This window comes from Alosa pseudoharengus, unplaced genomic scaffold (assembly GCF_046254945.1).
Source record: "Alosa pseudoharengus isolate Yale_2024_CS ecotype anadromous, Long Island Sound unplaced genomic scaffold, YU_APseudo_1.1 YU_APseudo_1.1_scf_20, whole genome shotgun sequence".
NCBI classification, from domain to species: Eukaryota; Metazoa; Chordata; class Actinopteri; order Clupeiformes; family Clupeidae; genus Alosa; species Alosa pseudoharengus.
Genome location: NW_027468664.1, coordinates 13,931,033 through 13,952,186, shown reverse-complemented (window position 1 = coordinate 13,952,186; position 21,154 = coordinate 13,931,033). Strand labels below are relative to the sequence as shown.

General features: G+C 40.5%; 1 protein-coding gene and 1 long non-coding RNA gene across 2 annotated transcripts in view; both read right to left on the bottom strand.

The window, feature by feature from the left end:
* Positions 1–406: 406 nt before the first annotated feature.
* LOC143136114 (uncharacterized) lies at positions 407–10,600 on the bottom strand. Its single transcript, XR_012989267.1, has 3 exons — positions 10,442–10,600; positions 996–5,986; positions 407–722 (listed from the first exon to the last, which is right to left on the bottom strand). It is a non-coding gene; the product is annotated as an uncharacterized LOC143136114 (long non-coding RNA).
* A 282-nt stretch (positions 10,601–10,882) lies between these two features.
* The window catches only part of ttll12 (tubulin tyrosine ligase-like family, member 12), a 42,131-nt gene continuing 31,859 nt past the window's right edge, over positions 10,883–21,154 (bottom strand). Inside the window, exons 9-14 of the mRNA XM_076296616.1 lie at positions 20,629–20,740; positions 20,153–20,304; positions 19,297–19,378; positions 16,945–17,013; positions 13,361–13,499; positions 10,883–12,287 (exon numbers count right to left, since the gene is read on the bottom strand). Coding sequence (XP_076152731.1) covers positions 12,136–12,287; positions 13,361–13,499; positions 16,945–17,013; positions 19,297–19,378; positions 20,153–20,304; positions 20,629–20,740 — 706 coding nt within the window. The 3' untranslated portion in view covers positions 10,883–12,135. The remainder of the gene's footprint in view (positions 12,288–13,360; positions 13,500–16,944; positions 17,014–19,296; positions 19,379–20,152; positions 20,305–20,628; positions 20,741–21,154) is intronic.

Genomic DNA, 21,154 nt, shown 5'->3' with positions numbered 1-21,154 from the left:
ATATTCTGGCAAAAATATATATTTTGAAGGGAGAGCTACAATTTATGTTGTGTACCAGATTGATATTAATACATATTTACTATGGGATTGTTGTGTAGAATTCTGATCAACTGAGTCAAATAAAGAACAAAAAAAAATAAAGTCACATCAAATAAACATACTACAGGATCAATATTATGTTCTACGAGGATGAACTGCGATTGTTCCTGTACATGTTGTCTCAGGTCATGTGATGCTAGGTTGCTGCATTCCCCCCCATAAAAACAACATAGTGAAAACCAACCCCATGATGGACCTAAGTATGACTGAAAGAAAAAAATTGGTCTGTGATTCTAACTTAACCATGAATTTGATCTGGGTCATTCAGTGCAAGTTCAACATTTGTTAGCAAGGGCATTGTCCTTTATGTCTCTGCAGTATTGCTTTATTTAAAAAAATATAAAAACACAGTTGACATGACATGTTATGATGATACAAATATTCATAAAAAACAATGACAAATGACATCATTCAACCTTAACCTGAAGGTTTAACAAGGGGTGAGGCAACAATATGCTGCATAGTGTATTACAAATATCAAAATGCTTGGCTACATACAAACAACCAGGAAAGACAGTAATCCAATATGACAGATTATTTACTACACCTCCAGATATGAGACAAATCAGAATACAATTGGCCACCCATCCTGATGCAACTTCAAGTAATCTCATTAGCAGTATCTGGTGAAAAGGGGAAAAAAGAGAATATTTTGATCAGACATTTGATATTAAGCTCTATTAATAACTAAGAAAATTACAGTCTTTATGTAATATGTTTTAAGGATGTTATATGTACAGTATTTCATGGCAATTGTTTACATTCCTCGTGTTTACATTCCTCCTGTCCATATAGCCACAAAGAATAACATAAAAACAAACTCAAGATAACTAGAGTGTACAGGAACAAAGGGGAAGCATTCTAACAAGCAACAACAACTCATGTTTCATACTTACTTTCTTTCACTCGTCGTTATTCTTTGTCACACTTTCTTGTGAATCTGCTGATACCGTTTAATCACATGCAGTCCCATGTCTTGCTTTTCTTGCAGATATTTTTTGGAGTTGCCCATCCTCTCAGCTTCCCGTCTCAATTCGCCTAGACTGAAGGACCTCTGTTTACGCTTTCTGAGATCTGAACGGTGTTCCTTGCTGGATGATCGCTGCTTCTGCTTATCCTTGTCTTTGCCAGATGATTTCCTTTCTGACCGGTGCTCCCTGCTGGATGATCGCTGCTGTTCATCCTTGTCCTTTCTACACAATTTATAGTGATTTACTGGTCTTTCAGGCTCATTCTTTTCCCTGTTCTTATCTTCTGAGCTTGACAGTCTCCTGCATTTGACAGGAGTGGGCACAAAACTGTCCCCCCAACTTTTCCTGATCTTGTCCTTGGCAGATGTCTTGTCGGGGGAATACAAAATATTAAGTAGAGGAGGCAAATTACGGTCACAATTTGATCTATACTGATTCATTCCATTTGCTTCCTTAGAATCTACTTTTTGGGATCCATACAGCTTAAACTTCACATGTTTTCTTTTCCTGTGCACACCTGAAGACTTTGGCAATTCTGGACTTTCTGAAATACCTGCCAGATTCAAAACATTCTCCCTTGAGTTATTAGTGAGGCTTACATCATTATCTCTATGCCTTTTATTGTCTGGTGCCTTTGTGATGTCTGTAACAATCTTTTGGGAGTTATTAGATTTCTTAGTCACTTTCAGGGGCGAATGGCCTGATGGACACAGGACATCTGTCAACTTTGAATTCTTACTATTTTCGAGTGGTTCCATTCTACATTTTTTGACCGGTACGGACTGGAGAGTGCTGGTGGGACTGCTGATTTCATGTTTATTACTTGCACTTGCATCCAGTGAACTTGATTCCTTCATTACATCAGAGTTTGTTGTCCTTATGGGAGCAGATGGAGAGATGGGAGAGCTGGCTTTAATCCCCCTTGGTGATGAGTGAGGAATATGAATCTCCAGTCCAGGTGACTTGGCTCCCTGATGGGTTGTCAGAGCATGGTCCTTTCTGCAAGCATTTTGGGATGGAAGTTGATGTTCCAGAGTGTCCTTCTCCTTCCTGCTATCTTTAAGAGGACTAGTTGGCCCTTTTGTAGCTGTTCTGCTTGTCTGTATTTCACACTGTTTCAACACTTGCTCTATGGAGGGAAAGGATGGAATCTCTTCTTCAAATGTAGTAATCTTTTCCTGTTTCATCATTTGACTCAAATCTCCAATTGTCTTACAAGTGTGCTCCAAGTCCACCTCCAGATCATCATCTTCACTGTCAAGACAAATGGGAGAAGACAGAGCAACACTGTGTACACTGTCATCAGAGTCTACCCATAATTCTTTTGATAATGCCTTCAACTCATCCATTGACAACACTGTTATTTTCATTGACAGCATGGGTTCATCTGGACTCTTCGGGGACTCATATGAATGCTCATTGCTAGATGATGGCGGATCTGTCTGTGGAGAACTAATGAGGTCCTGATGTACATTTTCAGAATCAATCTTATCTTCATTCTCAGATGACAAAGCAGTTAATTTGATGGACAGCATCGTATCAGCTGGGCTCACTGGACAGTCCTTTTCTGATGTTTCCACCTCTTCACAGAGTCTTTCAGACAATTTCAAACCTTCTTCAGTTACATTCATCTCATAATCTAAGTCCCTGCTGTTATTATCCGAGTCCACATTTGTCATTGGAAGAACAGCTGTGCTGTCTGATCCTTTTCTTAAACACTGTTGTGAGGTTTGTTCCTCAGACGTCTCGAGAATGTTAAATACTGTGACAGCAGCAGCTGATTTTTCATATGAATGTCTATTGAGATTTCTCAAAGACAACGAAACCTGAAGGGAGACATCATCTTCCTTGTTTTCCTTTCTTGAAACACTTTGTCTATCATTATTGTTGTTGGTGGAGACTGTCACTTTTTGTCTAAGATCATCTTGACTTTCAGGTTTGACATGTTTAGTCTGCTCAACTTTGGCTGTGCAGTTTTCACTGTACAAAGAAGCTGTGTCTTTTGCCAGTGGTGAGGATGGACAGAGATCTTCCTTAGATACACTGTCCTCATGGGGAGATGCGGTACCTGGGGTTCGGATGCTACTGGGCACGTTTTTCTCCGGTGACTTTTCATTGCAATGCTCCAGCAATGATCCACAGATTTCTCTTGTAAAATCTTCATCTGCCATTTCTCTGTCAATGTCCATTGATTCATCATTTACATTTCTCCACGATGACTTATTCATCTCCATGGCTATGTCACAGTCAAAACAATTGGTAAGAATATGGCCCTTTTGCTTCAGCTGATTTAAATTCCCCACCTTCATTGCACTAAACACCATCTTGTCTTCTTCTGTGTCAAACTCTGCAGCCTCTTTCAATATATTTTCAAATGTACCATCTAGTTCTGCCACAGTGTAGTTGAGATATTTGCCACCCCAATAAAGATCAAGTACAGCATCTGCAAATTCTGGTTTGTTGTTCATTTTGCTTTCATTTTTTGTCCTTTCTTCCTCTTCTTTCAGCTCCAGGGCTATCACCAATACCTTCAACCTTTTCAGATTGAATGTCACTACAGGCATGCCAAAGAAAACATCTGGTCCACATAACTCATCGGTGACATCAGCTTTAGGACGACAGCCAACCTCTGCAGACTTCACACATGATGATGTTTTCCTCACAGCAGCACTGTCAGTGTCAAAAGGCAAAACAATGGCCTTCTTGATCCCCTCGTCATCAGCAAGAGACGGCAAATCTTTCATTAACATGGGATGATGGTCATCACAGTTGGGAGAAAGGGCGTCATCACATTCCTTCCCTTTGCCACCATCTCCAGGTTGCTTTGATATAGGAGGTACGACTGCAACTGCTCTATGTATCTGTACACTTTTGTTAGGGGGCGCTTGAATAATAGAGCCATGGCAGCCAATAAATTCAATGCTTTGGTCGATATCCCGTGTGTCTTTCGTTACAAGTAGATATGAGAGCAAAGGACTTCTGTCTGTCACAGTTACAGTATGTGTGTTGTGCAAGTTTGGCGTATGGTGGTTGTAAAGATCTGCTTTCCTCTGTGAATGCTGTTGTTGGAACAACCTCTGTTGGGGTGAGTCAACAGAGAAGTTTTGTTGTTGGGCAAGTGCACCATGAACAGAATGTCCATTACCAAGGTTAGGAGCTCTACTTTCATTTCTGTTTGAATTGTCCACAAAAGTATGATTGTTCTGACTTGTATGTCTGAGAATTCCCAAAACATGATGACGACGAGGCAGCAAACAGTTGGCTCTGGTGGTTGATGGAAGAAAATCACTTGATCCAGAGGAGGAAATGTTCATATTTTTGGAAGGGGCAGACTGTGAGTATGTCCCAGGATAAGGAGGAGGGTTTAATCCATTCACACCTGTGACATTATTTGGAAGGGACAGACTATTGTAGCTGGTGGTTGAGGGGGGCAAATCATTGGAATAAGAGGGAACGTTCATGTCTTGAGAGGGGGCTGATTGTGAGTGTGGTCCATAAGGATAAGGAGGAGGGTTTAATTCATTCACACCTGAGGAGACAAGACGTAAGCTGGTTGAGCTACTTGAGTAAAAAGAAGGAGAAGCCACCATGGGTGAATTGTCCACAGGCGTTGGATTGTTCTGATTTGTATGGGCAGCATTGGAGCTTAACACTGTGACATTATCTGGAGGGGACAGACTATTGTAGCTGGTGGTTGAGGGGGGCAAATCATTGGAATAAGAGGGAACGTTCATGTCTTGAGAGGGGGCTGACTGTGAGTGTAGTCCATAAGGATAAGGGTTCAACCTCTGTACATCAGAGGAGACAGGAGGTGTGTGGGTTGAGATGTTTGAGTAGTGACATTGAGAAGCCATTATGGAGGCAGGTGATGAGACCGGTGTCACATTTTGTCCATAGGTTCCGTTGGGAATCAAGTTACTTTGCGTTGGTTGTAATGCAGGGCCTTTGGAGCTCAACCTGCCATTCGTCTGGATATTTTGCAGTTCACTGTTAACTGAATTTGGAAGATATGCCTGGGCCACCTTCTTCTTTTTCTCCTTATTTTTAAATAAGAGTTGCTGCTGCTGCAGTATGGATTTTGTAGGATGTTGCCTGTGCTGTCCATAACTGCCTTGGTTTGAAATATGAGGTTGACAGTTGGACCTCTGCAACAGCAATGCCTGAGATGGGTGAGAAGATTTGTTCTGAACAGTAACACATCTTGGCTGCTTTATCTGTACTGTCTGTAACTGTAATGTCTGTTCTGAGTGAGATGATCTGTTGACATTCAGATTGTTAACAGAGGTCTGAGGTTGGACACTTAACATTTGAAGTCTTCCATTTGGGACAACATTCATATTTGTGTGTGAGTTAGTCTGTATACACCAGTTCTGTGTTGTTTGTGATTGAGGTTGCCCAGGGGTGCTTTGCACCACAAACGTTTGTGAGGCTTTTCTCACATGCCAGTCCTGTGCTGTTCCTAAAGAGGGTATGTGTGTAGGTTGTGCCACCGCTCCTTGATGTGACTGTACCATCTGGGAATTGTTTGCTTGAATGCTGTATCCACAGGAACTGTAATAAGGACCTGAAGTTGGGACTGAGGCTGAAACTGCAGGTGGACAAACAGAATTCCGATTTGGTGATGATATTACATGAGATCCATTTCCATGGTAACTAGCCTGTGGGGGGTATGTTCCATGCTGTGATGAAAGGTGATGCTGACTGGGTCTGCAATTGATCTGCTGGTTGAAATCGGAACTTGGGATTCCTTGGGAACGTGGAACTTGGTTTGAATTAAGCCAGGCATTTCCAACTGGCTGCCCATACTGGTTGCTGTTGACAGGATAGCCGTAAAACACCTGGTTTTCCTGGGTCTCTTGGCAGGATTGGGGATGCATGATGACACAATCATGAGAACTGACCAATCACTGGAATGTCTGAAAAGAGAAAGGAAAAGGAAAGTTTCAGCATGTTTTAAATTCACCTCAGATAGTATATAGGCTAATGTTCACAAAGCATTCTAAATGTCTATATCTAAACTGGATAAGAGATTTGGAGACCTGCGCTGGATGTCTGCTCTTGCATTCCCATCACTTCGCAAATAACCCCCTTGAAGACTACATACAGCTTATGTTTAGTGCCGTCGGCCTATACTGCTACAGGACCACCATGAGGTGGCTCTTTTCATGTCGTTTTCCAATGCACACTCTTCACACCTCATCTACAGTTGTAGGGGGACACCATTTCAAACCAGACTGCAGTTACTCCAGACTGAAATTATATCTTTGTCGTAGATTTTTCTTAGAACGGACTAACTTGCCAACGTAGTCAACAAACAAAACAAGTTTCTCAATGAGAATGTCTGTTTTTTTAGGTGTGACGTCTCAGTGAAAATCAATTGGACTCTAAAAACCTTTGTAATCAACCTCTAGCTAGCTACAAAGCTCTTGCCTCCATCAATCACTGAACAGTAGATATCTAATGCTTTATTTTTAATAATTTTCCTTGATCTTCTGTTATGCCAGTCACGCATTAAATTAATACAATCTGTAAGCCTTGTTTCTACCTCCAGGCAAATTTCTTCCTACTGTCACAATACAAATAAACGCTGTGCATCAAATAAAATCATGAGTAGCCCATGATGTGCATACCAGGTAATGTCGTGGTTTTATGGAAATATATTCTTTAGTTTGTATGAAAAAATATTCTGTACATTGGGAAAACTGTCTGAGGTCCATGTGGTGAAACAGCAGTGGGTGATTATAGGTAAGGTATACATATGTAGTATCTTTTATATATCTTTTATATTTCTTTTATGTAGTATCTTTATTTTGTGTAATATCATTATTTTGAGAAACTGAATTATGGTTAGTAAGTTGTATGTTGTATGTTTAAGTGTGGGAAAGGAAGACTGGTTTAAGTGAAAGAGCAGACCTGGCAGAAAATGCCATAAATAAGGGTTGGTGCCAGGAAATGTAAGCAAAACCTAAAGAATGTATGAATGACAGGATGAGAGGGCAAAGGTGGAGTACCATACGTTACTTGGTCAGTTATCTGTAAACACAGGTGGTGGGAAAGCCAGAGTGTGTCCCGTCTGGGATGACTTGAAGGGGTATAAAGGCTGGACAGCAGCCAGAGTATGTTAGCTTGCTTCGCGAACCAATGCTCTACAGTATACATCCACGCTGTGCGGACTTCTTTTGAGTTTGTATTATTTAACTTCAATTTGACACCACAGTAAGTATACCTTGCATTGTACCAATTTAACTTAATAAATTCAATAATACTGTGTGTCATTCAAATTCTGTCTTCATATTAATTTCAGCCCTTGAAATGACTTCTTGAAAATCAATGTGAATGTAGCTCAGTGTATGGACTTTCAGTGTACAAAGTGCCAATGTTGTACCATAAATAAATAAATAGAGTCAAAATCATTGTTTTGCCTCAGGGCCAAGAATTAAACACATAGGTATACAATGTAACCAGGTAAATTATTTTTTGATGTATGAATGAAACATGGTACATCATTGGCACTTTATACACAACATTACTATAAACTCAGATATTCCCACGTTGATTTTCGTGTTCCTAAGCCATTTTAGTCCTATGAACATTACCAAAAAATCCAATCACACTTCCTTTTATCCATAATATCATCATGTGCATTTGTTGCTGAGACCTTATTGGCTCAACATTAATAAAGTATTGTATTTGCACACAAAATAATGATTGCCATGTGGCCAGCTGATACCAGTTTACCCTCAATATCACAAGTTTTGCACTTTGTTCCATATCAGGGCCTTATACAAAACTAATGGTCAGGCTACCACCACGCGCATCATACACACACTGTGTTCATAGGGGACCAAGGGACAGAAGGGGCACCAAAATGTAGCCAATAAACAGAAGCTTTACTGCAAACTGTTTTTCACTCCTCCTAAATGTTTAATATTAGAAACGTTTAAAAGGAAATCATGAGGGCAACAAAGACAATGATAGAGGAGATTGCAGAGTTATACGGGGGTAGGGGGCTACCTGGCTAGGACCATACATTACACCAACATTGTAATCAAAAGTGCTTAAGCACATAACCTCAAAATCAGATTACCAAATGCCATTTATAGAAGACAAATTAACTCTCTCTGCAATAGTCTTCATATACAAACCAAACCACCAACCAGCATCTGCTCCATCCTCTCCCACTTACAATTGATAATGAAAGTGATAATTCAGTATAATTCGGTACAACTGTCATTTGTAATTTCCAAAAGTTGCTCATTGTGCAGCAAACTGCATGTAGGCCTACATTATACATTCACAGAACACCTCCAGAGGACCAGTGAATGGGTCCTGACACCTCTGCAACCTATCAGCACTTGACAGGACACGACCAGAGGACCAGTGAATGGGTCCTGACACCTCTGCAACCTATCAGCACTTGACAGGACACGACCAGAGGACCAGTGAATGGGTCCCGACACCTCTGCAACCTATCAGCACTTGACAGGACACGACCAGAGGACCAGTGAATGGGCCCTGCCTCCTTGTTATGTTAAAAGGCTGATAGCGCTCTGAATGCAAATTAGTACGAGAAAAAAAGTCAGGATAGCTGACTACTCCATCCTGAATGGAAAGCTTAATGACTAAGGAGACACAATTTTTGAAGAAGCACTGTTGTCTTTTATATCCACTGTGGGGGAACATTTAGGACTTTGTTAAGAACTGCAGACCATAAAGAAACTAGATGCAGAACTGCAGATTAGGGTATAATGTACGGCTTCTAACGTATATTCTCATGTAGTCAGACAGGCATCAGTCTGGCTTTGAATAACGTGGCCAAAAGCTATTGTAGCCTTATTTTAGATCTCTAGATTAGAGATTTACGCTTATCTGCTCCACCGTTTACCATACACAAAAGGTGGTATTGTGTTTCCTGAATAAAAATTCATTAAAAAAACATGTCTTTTTTTCTCCATTTGCCTACCAGTGTATGATGCTTGCATGAGGGAAACATTCCAAAACAATAGCACCCATATTTTTGCTGTTGTTTTCAGAAGTATTTCTCATGCAAGCATCATGCAACCATGCAAAAGCAATTAACTATTAGTAAAGCAGTCCTGTGCATGTTTTCACATTTTTTTGTGAACAATTTAACACTTTAAACATGGACTGCTTTGAAGTGAAAGTGTATGTATTTAGGCAGCAAAATAACTTACGAATCATATGAAACTGCAATTTGATCAATAATTATTGCCCAGATGTAGAATAGGCTACCCGAAATGCGCTCATTAAAGCCCACAGCATACCACCGAAGCATGCTGAGTCCTAATAATAATAGCGGCTTGTTATGTGGTAGCAAATAATGTTAACCATCAAATAAATAGACGTAGTGTAGGAATGCACACAGATACATTGCAACAGGTAATCGTTGTAGGCTACTTATTAAATCACACTGGGAGCAAAAAAACTATCTTCACTTTTTCCCCTTTTGCAACTGTCAAAGAAATCCCATAAATACGGGAAGGCCTGGGGTAACCTACACCAGATGGCTAAACGGCATAGCATTCATCTACATGCAGTAATTTGAACACTGACCTTGATAGCCTACTTTTGCTATTTAAAAGTAGGCTAATTGCCAAAACACAACACAATGCAAATGAGCTATAGCAACCAATAAAGGACTTAATCACACGCAAACTACTATTTTACTGACTATACAAATATTAAAACTATAAAAAAAACTTTTTTCTACATTAGTTAGATTAGATACCAGGCAGATCAGGCTTTCTCCTTGTGCCTGTCTGTGAGAGCGTGCCTTTCGTTTGTTTGGCACGGTTTACAAAATGCATGGTATGCATGTCTACTTTTGGTAGCAAAAAAGTGGTGTTCAGGATAGCATGCAAAGTTGAAAGAAGCCTTTCGTTTCGGCATGCAATTTACGTTCAACTAGTGCAGCAACGGTAGCCTTTCAGACCCCGGCTGCAGAGTAGCCCTGCGCAGGGGCTACAGTGACAGAGCCTAGCCTCTACGGAGTCTCCGTTGTCAGTGTGCGAGCGTGAGAGGAGCACAAGGATAACATTAAAGATGCGACTGAGAATTAGACAAACCGAAATTGTGTTCACTCTTTTAACACGTATCTTCATTCGAAATGCGGAATAAGGAGACAGCTTCACTTAGCGTTCTGCTACCCATATCAGAAGGCTTTGAGAGCGTTCACAAATTCAATCTTACACTCTGAAAACAGAATAAAGCTCGGAAGTTCGAAAAAGACGAGCGTTCTAACTCAATTTACGAAGAGTTAGCCTATTTGGGGTTACATACACTATGGTTTACATAACAGATGCATGCCTGGCTAACTGTTGAGTTAAAAAAGGAAAATAAAGTCGACTCACGCATTTTTTCCAAATGTTAATGTTATATCCAGTCCAGAACTCGATCCGTCACAACTTGGCTCTTCTTCATAGCTCTCCTGTGCGTAGGCTACCTATTTATAATGATGAGAAAATATCTCTCCGCCCACCACATCCCAAGTCTCCCGGACTGCAGCACCATCGGACGGACTCTGGCAAACTGATAATATCCTAGGTACGCACTAAGAGTTGTTGCAGAACCAGTGGGTGGAGCCTATATGTACAGTTGGCATTGGACTAGGCCTAGCCACTAGTGAATACGTCAAGTCAACTTTATTTATATAGCGCATTTCATACACAGAGGTCACTCAATGTGCTTCACATAAACAAAATAAAGCATAGAAGGGCAATACTCAAATAATAGTTTAAAAAGTAAAGCATGAAAAATAAGAAAAACACAAAAGGTAGGCCTACTAATAAAAAGCATACAAGGACAATAGTTTAAAAGTGTTTAGAAAGTAATAATTAAAACACATAAACAATATAGAATGATTATACTAGTCAAGCATCCAGTGAACAGTAACACTATGGAGATTCTTGAAGTAGTCCCAAAGGTCCTGTGGGATGGAGCTAGCGACTTACAAAGACAACATACTACCTGACTTTTCTCATTTATGAAACATGATATGAATACTTAAGATAGAAGACCTATAACACTTTATTTGACATATAGTGTCTACTGTTAATTGCTAGATTAACATGAAAGTGATGTATGCATTGGCCTACTGAATAAAACTAAAAAAAAAACTTAGTTTTGTATTTCTTTCCTGGCCTGTTCTTCTTCAGTGAGTTTTTTTTTTGCAGTTTGCAAATGGAGTGCATTACCACCACCATCTGCTGGACTTAGGTGTAATGGCAAGTGTACCCTTTAGCCTCGTTATGGCCGCCGGGTGAATAAGGCGAATTGCATGACCATTGTGTTGTGTTTTCTTGTCAGAGACATCTTGAAGTTACAATCAAATAAGACCCAACTGGGGTTGATCAGGATCATAAATGAAATGATTTATTGTAGATGGTAAAATAGCAGATAAAAAGGAAATGGCAAAGTTTCTACAGTGGAACTGCAGAGGTTAAGTAGTTCACGGAAGTGGGCTGAGTGGTGCATTCAACAAAATCCAGACCCGTTGCTCTGTGGACCTCAAAGACATAGGTGACGACTATGGTCACATGGTCGAGTCCATTTTGGTCACAAGACAGATCCATTACAACTGTCACAAGACAGATCCATTACAAAAAGCAAAGACATACATCTGTCATGTGAGGAGGAATGCGACAGGTGTTCCCAGATCGGAACAAAACGGACACAACCATATGAGAAAAATGGTCATTGGCATGTGCAAGATAATGTGATCCAAGGGACCACACACAGGACGCCTACAGGATGATAGCTTTGTACATCTGTAATGGAATTAGCTGTGGCATCCTGATATGATATCACCCTGACTCTGTATCTCGCTATTTACTCTGCACATATGCACAGGATTCCTGGGGCGTAGCCCATAACTGCATTTATGGGTTGAATTAACCACTTGTATAGGGTTGCTCTCAGTTCAGGTACAAGTGGGATGCATATGAATGAAGTTGAATATGTATTTATGTCAATAATAATAAAACTTTTATAAAAATCATAATGGGTTGTAAGCAACAGTTTATTTTTCATGGAGGACAAAAAGTAGTTATACGATCTGACTGACTGGACAATCCTCAGCGTTGTCCAGAAAAAGTGTTTGGAACATGTGGTTGTAGAACTGTGGGTGGTACTTGCACGCGCGCTCACAGTCAGGATTAAAGTTCACCTCCAGAATTTGTGGTCTCATTATACGCTCCCCTGAGGAGGTAGACAGAAATATGGAGAAAAGAATGAGAACACTTCATTACAGGCCATTATATTTGCACAGAAAGATAAACAGACGGATATAGTAAACACATGAAGGGAGAATAAACACCTAATAAGTAATTCTTCAGATCTCTGTGGTACAGCCAGGTTCTCAACACATTCATTGAGTGAAAAGGGAAAAAAAAATGAAAATGTTTTAATGTCAACTACAGTATTTGTATTTGTATTGATAACAAAAAATTCTATTGATGTGACATGTGGTGTGCAGATGGGTTCTCCCTTGTATCCGACCTTGTTGTCACCAAATACGTGGGACCCAAGTCAACAACAACTTACAATTTACTAGCCTAAAGGTCAGGGTGCCTGGAGGCTGTGTGGAGACCTCAGGTTGCAGCCATAACATAGGCCAATGGCTGGCAAATATGCTGTTCTTAGGCAATAGTCAAAGTATTCATTTATGGTCATGTCTGGTTTTGTGCAATAGTGGATACCTGCCACATTGACAGATTTACAATCCAGTAAAATAATTTTGTCTCAGGAAGTTAGCTTCGAGACCGATCGAAAACACTGAATCAGATGAGGCAATTTGTTTAGAAGCAGATGCACCACCGAGCAGTCATCATTAGATCATGGGAGCCACAGGAACATGCATGTTGCACGTAACCTAATAGACCTGCCCAGTTAGATTGATGGCACACATTGTTTTTTATGGAATATATGGTAAAACCATCCACCAATATAATTAACTGATCACATTCTGACTGGCTACAAGGATCTCATTATTCAGAGAGTTCAATTTGGCTGCAAAGGGTTAGTGGCATTTTTCCACCACACAGACTATTAGAATCTGCAGTTTATATTAGCCTGTTTGTTTTGTTTTATTCCCTACAATAAAATCATCTAATCTCCGATCTTGATCCAACCGTCAAGCTTTATTGAGAACGTCTTCAATACAGACATTAATACCAAAACACAACGCAACATTTTCCTGGGGAAACCAGAGAATCCAACACTAGTACTCAGCAATACATTACATCCGCAGGAGCAGTTATTAGGTGTGTTACCTTGTTCAGTTTTGTCCCATTTCAGCATCAGGTCGATGGCATAGATGGCTCTGGAAGAGGGATAGTCAGCTATGCCATAGGGGGCAGGCCGGGAGCTAGCAGCCTGGAACAGCTCACCAAAGGCCACAAAGATATCTGCCTGTGGATTTAAGAACACAGCCAATTACACACACACACACCGAAAACTTAGATGAAGGGGCACAAAACTTAGATAGAAGGGGCACAAAATAATGAAACATATCTATCTGAGGTAGAATATAGATTTTCTTCCCAAGCCCGAACTTGACCCGAGGGCCGGGTCAGGCCGATATTTCCCGCCACTATCCTCGGGCCAGGCCGGGCCCTTGATCAAGCATTTTTTTGCTTATTTGTTAATTATTTTTAAAATCATTACTCTATTAGCCTAATGGGGAGAAGGCTATGCCATAATCAAAAATATTATATAACACATGTGTACAAAGTTGCACAAGTTATGCTACAAAGTTACAAAATGCAACAGCACAGCGTCTCCTCCACTCATACGCATCACACCGGGCCTGCAGTGCTGTATTGTGTAGCAGCAGTGCAACATGGAGCTTGAAGATGTATTTGTAAATACAAATTAACTTTGAGCAAGTTTGAACCATTTTAGTCGTGAGCAGTGACACAACATATGTGCTGGCTTTGTCGAGTGCATTAAGTGTGGCTCGCTGCTCGCCTATGACAGCAAAAAAACGGGGACTTCGACGATGAACAGACACATGAAGCAGGCTTGCCTGCAGAAACTATGATAGTCAGCCTTCAATGTGCTCTTTTGTTACTTCCCCAAGCATACCCCTGAGGGTGAGGCAAGCCCTCACAGAGTTTTGCTGCAGGGATATAAGGCCATTTTATGTTGTAAGTGGCTTAGGCCTACGTTTCTTCATTCGGATTCCATTTTGAATAAACAAACAAATCAGTTTACATGTTTCGCCCTTGTTGCATTATTCATTAAGATAATTCTGAACAGATTTCTGTAGTTCAAACAACTCAGAATTGTAGTTCAGAACGTCAGTTATAACGGCCAACGCATTAAAAAGTTGTCGGTTTAAATCTGGCTCGGGCTCATAATTACAGTTAATGTGTTGGGCCGGGACGGGCTCGGACACAACGTGCAAGGGCTGGTCGGGCTTGATTTTTTGGGCCCAATCTAAGCTCTAATCTGAGGGTTTAAGCACAAGTGACAAAAAACTAATCTTAACAAGACCCAAATACACCTCTGACAAATGTTACTATAATCAAGGCCTCTACTTAGTGAGTCACTGAGTCAAGTCAAACCACTTTTAATGCATTTTTAAAACAGGAAGATACTAACGCAAACGTAAGTAGAAGGATCTAAAAAGGAATGACACAAATAGAAAAATAAAAGGAATACATGCAAAATAAGCAAACAGGTAAGTATAAAACTAGCAAGATTGAGAAAGGTATAAACTTGACAAAGAACAGGCAGCCTCAGATTGGGCTTAAAGCCAGAGAAAACATACACAGGAGTGTGTGCTTCATTAAAATAAAATTAGAGATAAGAGACAAGAGAGAACTGAGGTGAAGATAGAGGGGAGAATCAAAGGACACTGGAGCTGGGTATAGTATAGTATGCTAAATCATCTTCAAATGAACTGCGAACATGATGTGTAATGAAATAACATGACAGCAGTCAATAGAGGCTTGGTGAAGATCACCGGATGTAAAACCCCCAAACACAAACGAGTTGGACTACATTTAAGACAGCAGACTTCCTTTCAGCGGAGAGATGCAGAAAAAAGGGGAAACAAGGGAGAAGTATATTTAACACTAGTACTGCCAAGAATTTCAAAAGTACTAGAACTGCCAAGGCAGTCATTTTGACCATTGGAATTTGTGGTGGATTTCTATGACTTAAAGGATGCATGGGTTTTATAAACTTGGATATTACTGCAATTATTATGAGACTTCAAGGCCTGTACACATCTTAAACAGACCAGACCAGCAGTCAAGGAGTGGGGTGAAGGAGTCACAGTGACACTAGGCCTCTCATTAGATGGTCAAGAGCGAGAGGATGATGTAATGGTGATGATAACAGCAAGGCCAAGTAACAGCAGTGTTCGAATTACCATAGGGCCCGGTAGTGCCCCGCCCCCTTAGTTCTGGCCAGGGCACTACTAGTTTTGCTCGAAATCACTGTCAGAGGGGGCCCACTCATTCATTGTCAAGTTGCCAACCCGTAACTATGATCATCTACATTTTCCCCGTTGGTTGCAATGTGTATTCACCCCCCCCCCCCCCCAAAAACTGCAGGGCCACTGCTCCGCATAATAGCCCCCTGTCCTGTCCGATCTCACCCTTCTCTGAATCGAGTTGTTATTAATTTTGCTAGAGCATTGTTAGCGATTGAGCAATTAGCAGCAGTGGAAAAAGTTAAAAGGAATGTATAATTTAATTAGAATTAGATATTAGAAAATTAGAAAATTGTTACAACACGTTTTTACCTAGGCTACTTCGGCAGAATGCGAGAGAGGATTCTCTGCGCTTAATGATATCGATGACACAGCCAGAAATCCTTTAAGGGAGCGCAGCTTAAATGCGCTTCTTTTTCTGAGCATCAATGCACCTCCCCTGGTCCAGTTCAACCCTAAGCCATTCGTGAAATCATGGCTCAAGGCTGGACATCGTCCATCAACTGCGTGGAAAACGGGAAAAAATGCCCAGAAAGAGACCAATAGGCCACTTTGGGACTATCTCCAGTAGGCTTAGCCGAGATGTAATAAAGACAGCTGTTTTGTGTTAACTTTCAGTTTTTTCAGTTGTGCGATGTTCAGTTGTGCACGTAAAAATGTTTGACAATTAGCTCTGCTCAGATTCATTTTTGACAATAGCCTTTGTTATTAGGCTGAATTTCATAATGTCATAGATTTCATTTTAATAAACTGGCTACCCTGCTTATTATAATCTATTGGATGTTGAACCCCCCCCCAAGTGGTTAATGCTGATTGGCCAACAGGAGTCTTTTGAGAGCGGCGAGAGGAGAGGGCCCAACTCTAAGGTTAAGGAGTATAAAAAATAGGCCGCAGCCACCTTGTAGTCAGATCTCATCGGGGGGCGCCAGCTGATGACATCTCACCTCACCCTATTGCTTGACACCTGGTCTGGACATTGTTTAGGCTGGACTATCACTGCAATACGGTGAATAAAGAATCATTTTTCAAACATTCTTCAGAGATCTCCTGTCTGCATTGTCTCCTTCGGACGCCTTGTCAGTCCCAGAGTGCTAATTAGTAAATAGTTAAGTGATTAATTGCTAATTGGATTAGGAAGTGGACCAGTTTTTCCATGACAGATCCAAACTCAAAATTTCACCAGCAGAACAAAACAATAGAAAAAAAAAAAAATAACGGTCAAAATGACCCGTCATGGACTTTCTAGTGGTAAGAGGTAAGGACTCAGCAGACCTTGGGAGAGGCATGTGCACTATACTTACACACAACAAGCACAGGAATGCCTTGGATGTTTTCCTTTCTCTTATCAACGAGTTATAGGAGAAGCAAACCAAAGATGCGTTGAAATGTGCGTAAACCATTTGTGTTCCGTACCTCAACTTGTTTCCAGGGATATTGTGGGTACTGCTTTTCAAACATGGGAATGAACTCATCATAATGAACCTATAAAGGAGAAGTAAAGGGAGATGGGTATTAAAACATGAACCTTGTAACTTCAGGCTATTTCAGATTACACATGGATAACTGTTACAATTAACCATGAGTCGATCAAGGAATTGTAATGCAGATAACAGAATTTTTTAACAGAAGTATTTGGGCAGTTGCAATACCGCAATACACACTTTTCCTTGCTATCAGTAATATCAGTGTCAATTTCTTATCATTGTGGCCTCTCTGTGTCAAGTTTGGATGTATCTCATTGGTAACTAACACCATACAGGCAGCCAGACTGACGCCATGGAAGGCCATGCATATGTGTAATGAGTCATTCTGTGTCAAATCAGATAAGGTTGTTGCTGCACCATTTCAGATTTCGTTCAAACTTTGTCTCATCAATGGGTCCTAAAACCAAGACCTGTGAAATATTTCTGTGCAAATCTTGTCTTCATATCTTTTTCAGACATTGAAATTCTTTCATTTTTACATTTTAAAAAACACATGCCATTTTTGGGTATTAATATCTTCTTGACAATTTTTTCCCTAGCCTCCTCAAATTGTCTGTGTGGAAGACCAATGTGGTAAATTTCCAGCATAAGAAACGGCCTAAGTACCACTCTGCAGTAACAAGGACAGAATGGCCTGTTCCCTTGAAGGTTCATGCACCCACCTGCACGTGGGATTTGCTTGCCAAGTTACCCCTCTGCTCAAATGCACCTCAAACATTGTTCAAAACAAGAATCCTTCATACTTTTGTATGACATCAAGAGTGACACCCAGATATAGGGAAAACAGTGATAAAGATCTCGAGAAGAAAAGGACCCAAAGTGAGGGTGCCCTCAGGGGCCCATTCAATAGTGAATTGTGATTGAGAAGATTAAATCAACAAATGAGAACACAATACTTAAAAGCTCGAAACACGAGAATACCTTATGACGGGAACCATGTATCATTTTTTATTATCACCCGGAGAGAAGAAATACTCTTTTCTGATTGGCTGGCGGGGTGGCTTTTAATTCTGAATAACGGGACACCTACTGTATGAAGTAGATCTGGTAAAAAAAGTTTAATCGCCGTTCAATATCAATGCTTATGAATGGTAACTATAGCAACGATAGTAGGACGACGGATGAGCCTGGAGGCAGGCTTCGCAACAATGGAATCAACTGTAAACAAGCTAACTGTCCATGCTTTGGATAGTTGATTGATGGCAGGTATGTCTCAATAAAAGAGTTTTGAGACATTCAACATCACTTTATTGCATGTATTTTCTGAAACTAGGGACTTCTATAAAACCAATGAGACTGAGGTACAAACTTTTAATGTCTGAATCTTAATGAGATTGTCTGATGTTTGTCTTCTATTCTACAAAGTTTGGTTAGGCTAGGAATAATACTTTTTAAGATATCAATGTCCAAAAAGGGCCTCCAAGATAAGGCCTTTTAGAGAGTGTAAACATCAAGGGCAAAAAGACTATGAAAACAATAGAATTGAACAAAAATATGAACAAAATATTAGTTATGGTTATAGTTATAGAACCTAAACATTGTGTAGACAAACTTTTAGGGATATCGGAGTCGGTGCTGCAACCATTTTCTTGGCTTTTGTCTGATTTGACACAGAATGACTCTAAACAGCAAGATTTGCTAATTTACAGGTGAGGGTGTCAAAGCCAGCTTGGAGACGTGGCCTCTCTGAGACCTACATATCAATAGGCTATCTGTGTATTCTGCTCTCTGTGGTCTGTCCCTGGCAGGGTTGGCTCTAGGCGTAGGAGACATACGTAGTTGCCTAAGGCACAAAATGACAGAGGGACACCACAGGTATCTATCTATCACATTATCCTGAGCATCCCCTCATCAACACATGATGTTGACCATGCCCTGACTATCACAGTGTCTATTTAGTGCAATTAATATTTATCCATCACATTATGCTGACCATCCCCTCATCAACACATGATGTTGACCATGCCCTGACAATCGCTGTGTCTATTTGGTGCAATTTATTCTACATCATGAATGCAGTACGACGATGTCCTTTTCCATTCCCACTTTCACCCGTGTTATGTACAGTACATGTAACACAACTCCAATTCAAATGGCATCTTAACAGCCATTACTGATATTGTACTTAAAATCTACAACATAATTGTTTCATTTAGGAAATGTGTGAAGACACTGAATTATTCATAAATATTATTTATTGGGAAATTGATGGGACCCAAACTATGACTGGAAATCATATCTGTGAATTCCACAGGTCTTTAAAGATAATGAGGCCCCTTACCTGTTTTAGCACAACTCCCTCAGCATAGTTCATTACTGTGAAGTGCTTCTGATAGTCATCAAAGGTGTCGAGGGAGAATGGTCTGAAGTCAGAAGGAGGGTGGGGGAGGGAAAGAGAGAGGAGAAAGAACAGATAGGAACAGTTGCGGGGGAGGTGGAGGAAGAGATGAGAAGGGGTGTGGGAGGGATAGACAGAACCAGGCAGGAGAAAGTCGGAGAAAGAAAGAGGGTTGAGTAAAATAAGAGAGAAACAAGAGAGTTGCAACAATCTGCGTGCCATGTACTTTCCATAGAAGTTTATATATATATTAAATACATTTTTAAATATATTTTCCCCCTGCATAAACAAATTGTAGACCTAACATCATGTAAAGGAATTATTATTATCATTGTATAACCATTTGTGTACGCAGAAATATTGTTGTGCTGAGTTCTAAGAACAGAGTGTTCAAGTTAAATGTTGTTGTGCTGAGTTCTAAGAACAGAGAGTTCAAGTTAAGTGTGCACCCGGACTGAATCCTGTCTGTGTCTGTGTGTGGGTGAGAAAAGAGGAAGTCACCATGAAGTGTTATGTCTTGCTTCCTATTTTCTGTGTGCATCTGTACAATAAAAGACACAGCTTTTGGGCTGCAGGGTCAGAGACTGATGGTGAAAGGTATCATACCTTTCACTAGCACGTTCTCCTCGTGGTACCAGAGTATTGTGGGCAAACCCATACTACTACGTGTTGTGGTTCTTGTGTCTATATGTTGGGGTAAATTCCCTGACACATCTCTATAATAATAATGAAATAGAAAAAAATAACATCCCTTTAACAAATTAATTTGTTAAATAAGAATAGAGATTATAAACATTACTTGTTGGCGAAGCGGAGCCAGAAGACGTTGTATGCATATAGACGGAGGGGGTTGACCGAGCGCAGCAGCACCATGTAGCGAATGTCCATCTTGACCAAACCTATATCCTCTCTGTCAAACAAGACGGGATCCTCCAAATATTTACAAACCACCTGATAAAACAAGGGTTGGAGGAGTGAGAGAAATAAAGATGATAAGCTCTTCTGACAAACTCAATCGACAATCGTGACCATGGTATGACAATAATGGCTGAATACTCTGTTTATGTATTAATACCAAGTGAATATGTAATCTATACAATATGTCTACCTACAGTGGTAACAACATCTGTACTGATGACCACCATGGCAGGGCTGTTAAATGTTTTTTTTTTTTTTTGCAAGTGTCTTACGTCACTAAAGGCGGCACAGGAAGAAAGGCCACAAACACTTACTGTCGAGTCTAATACTGGCATAAGCGACGACGACAAGGCCTACCTTAGGGGTGCTTTCTCTCTGTCTGATGATGTAGTTGAGGTTGTTGGTTATGTGTGTGTCAAGTCCACGGGCCAGATTCCAGGGCTTGCAAATCCAATGGTTATCCTCTCCTCTACACAAGAAGATGAATCATGTTTGTGTTATTTTCAAAGTACATTTTAAAATGTGGAAAATAAAATACTGAAACAAAAATAAGCAAGAAGTAGTTTGGCTACTTCATTGTTACACATTATAGGTGATTCGTAGTTATCTATTGCAGGTTTTGTGTTGGTCTTACAGGTATCGGGAAATTATGACGCCCAAACAAAGTGCCAGGCGACATGTGATAAAGGTGTGCACTACCAGAAACTTTCCAATGAGTCGACACAGCACACAAAAAATCCTCCATAGAAATGCATGGGGTTAGTTTGTAACGCCAATATGGCAGTTGTCCCATCTCTGACATATCCCGCCTCTTCAGTGGCAAAAAACGCTGACATGTGACCTTGGGCATGCGCATTTCTGCCCAATAAGTGCCCAAAAAGCG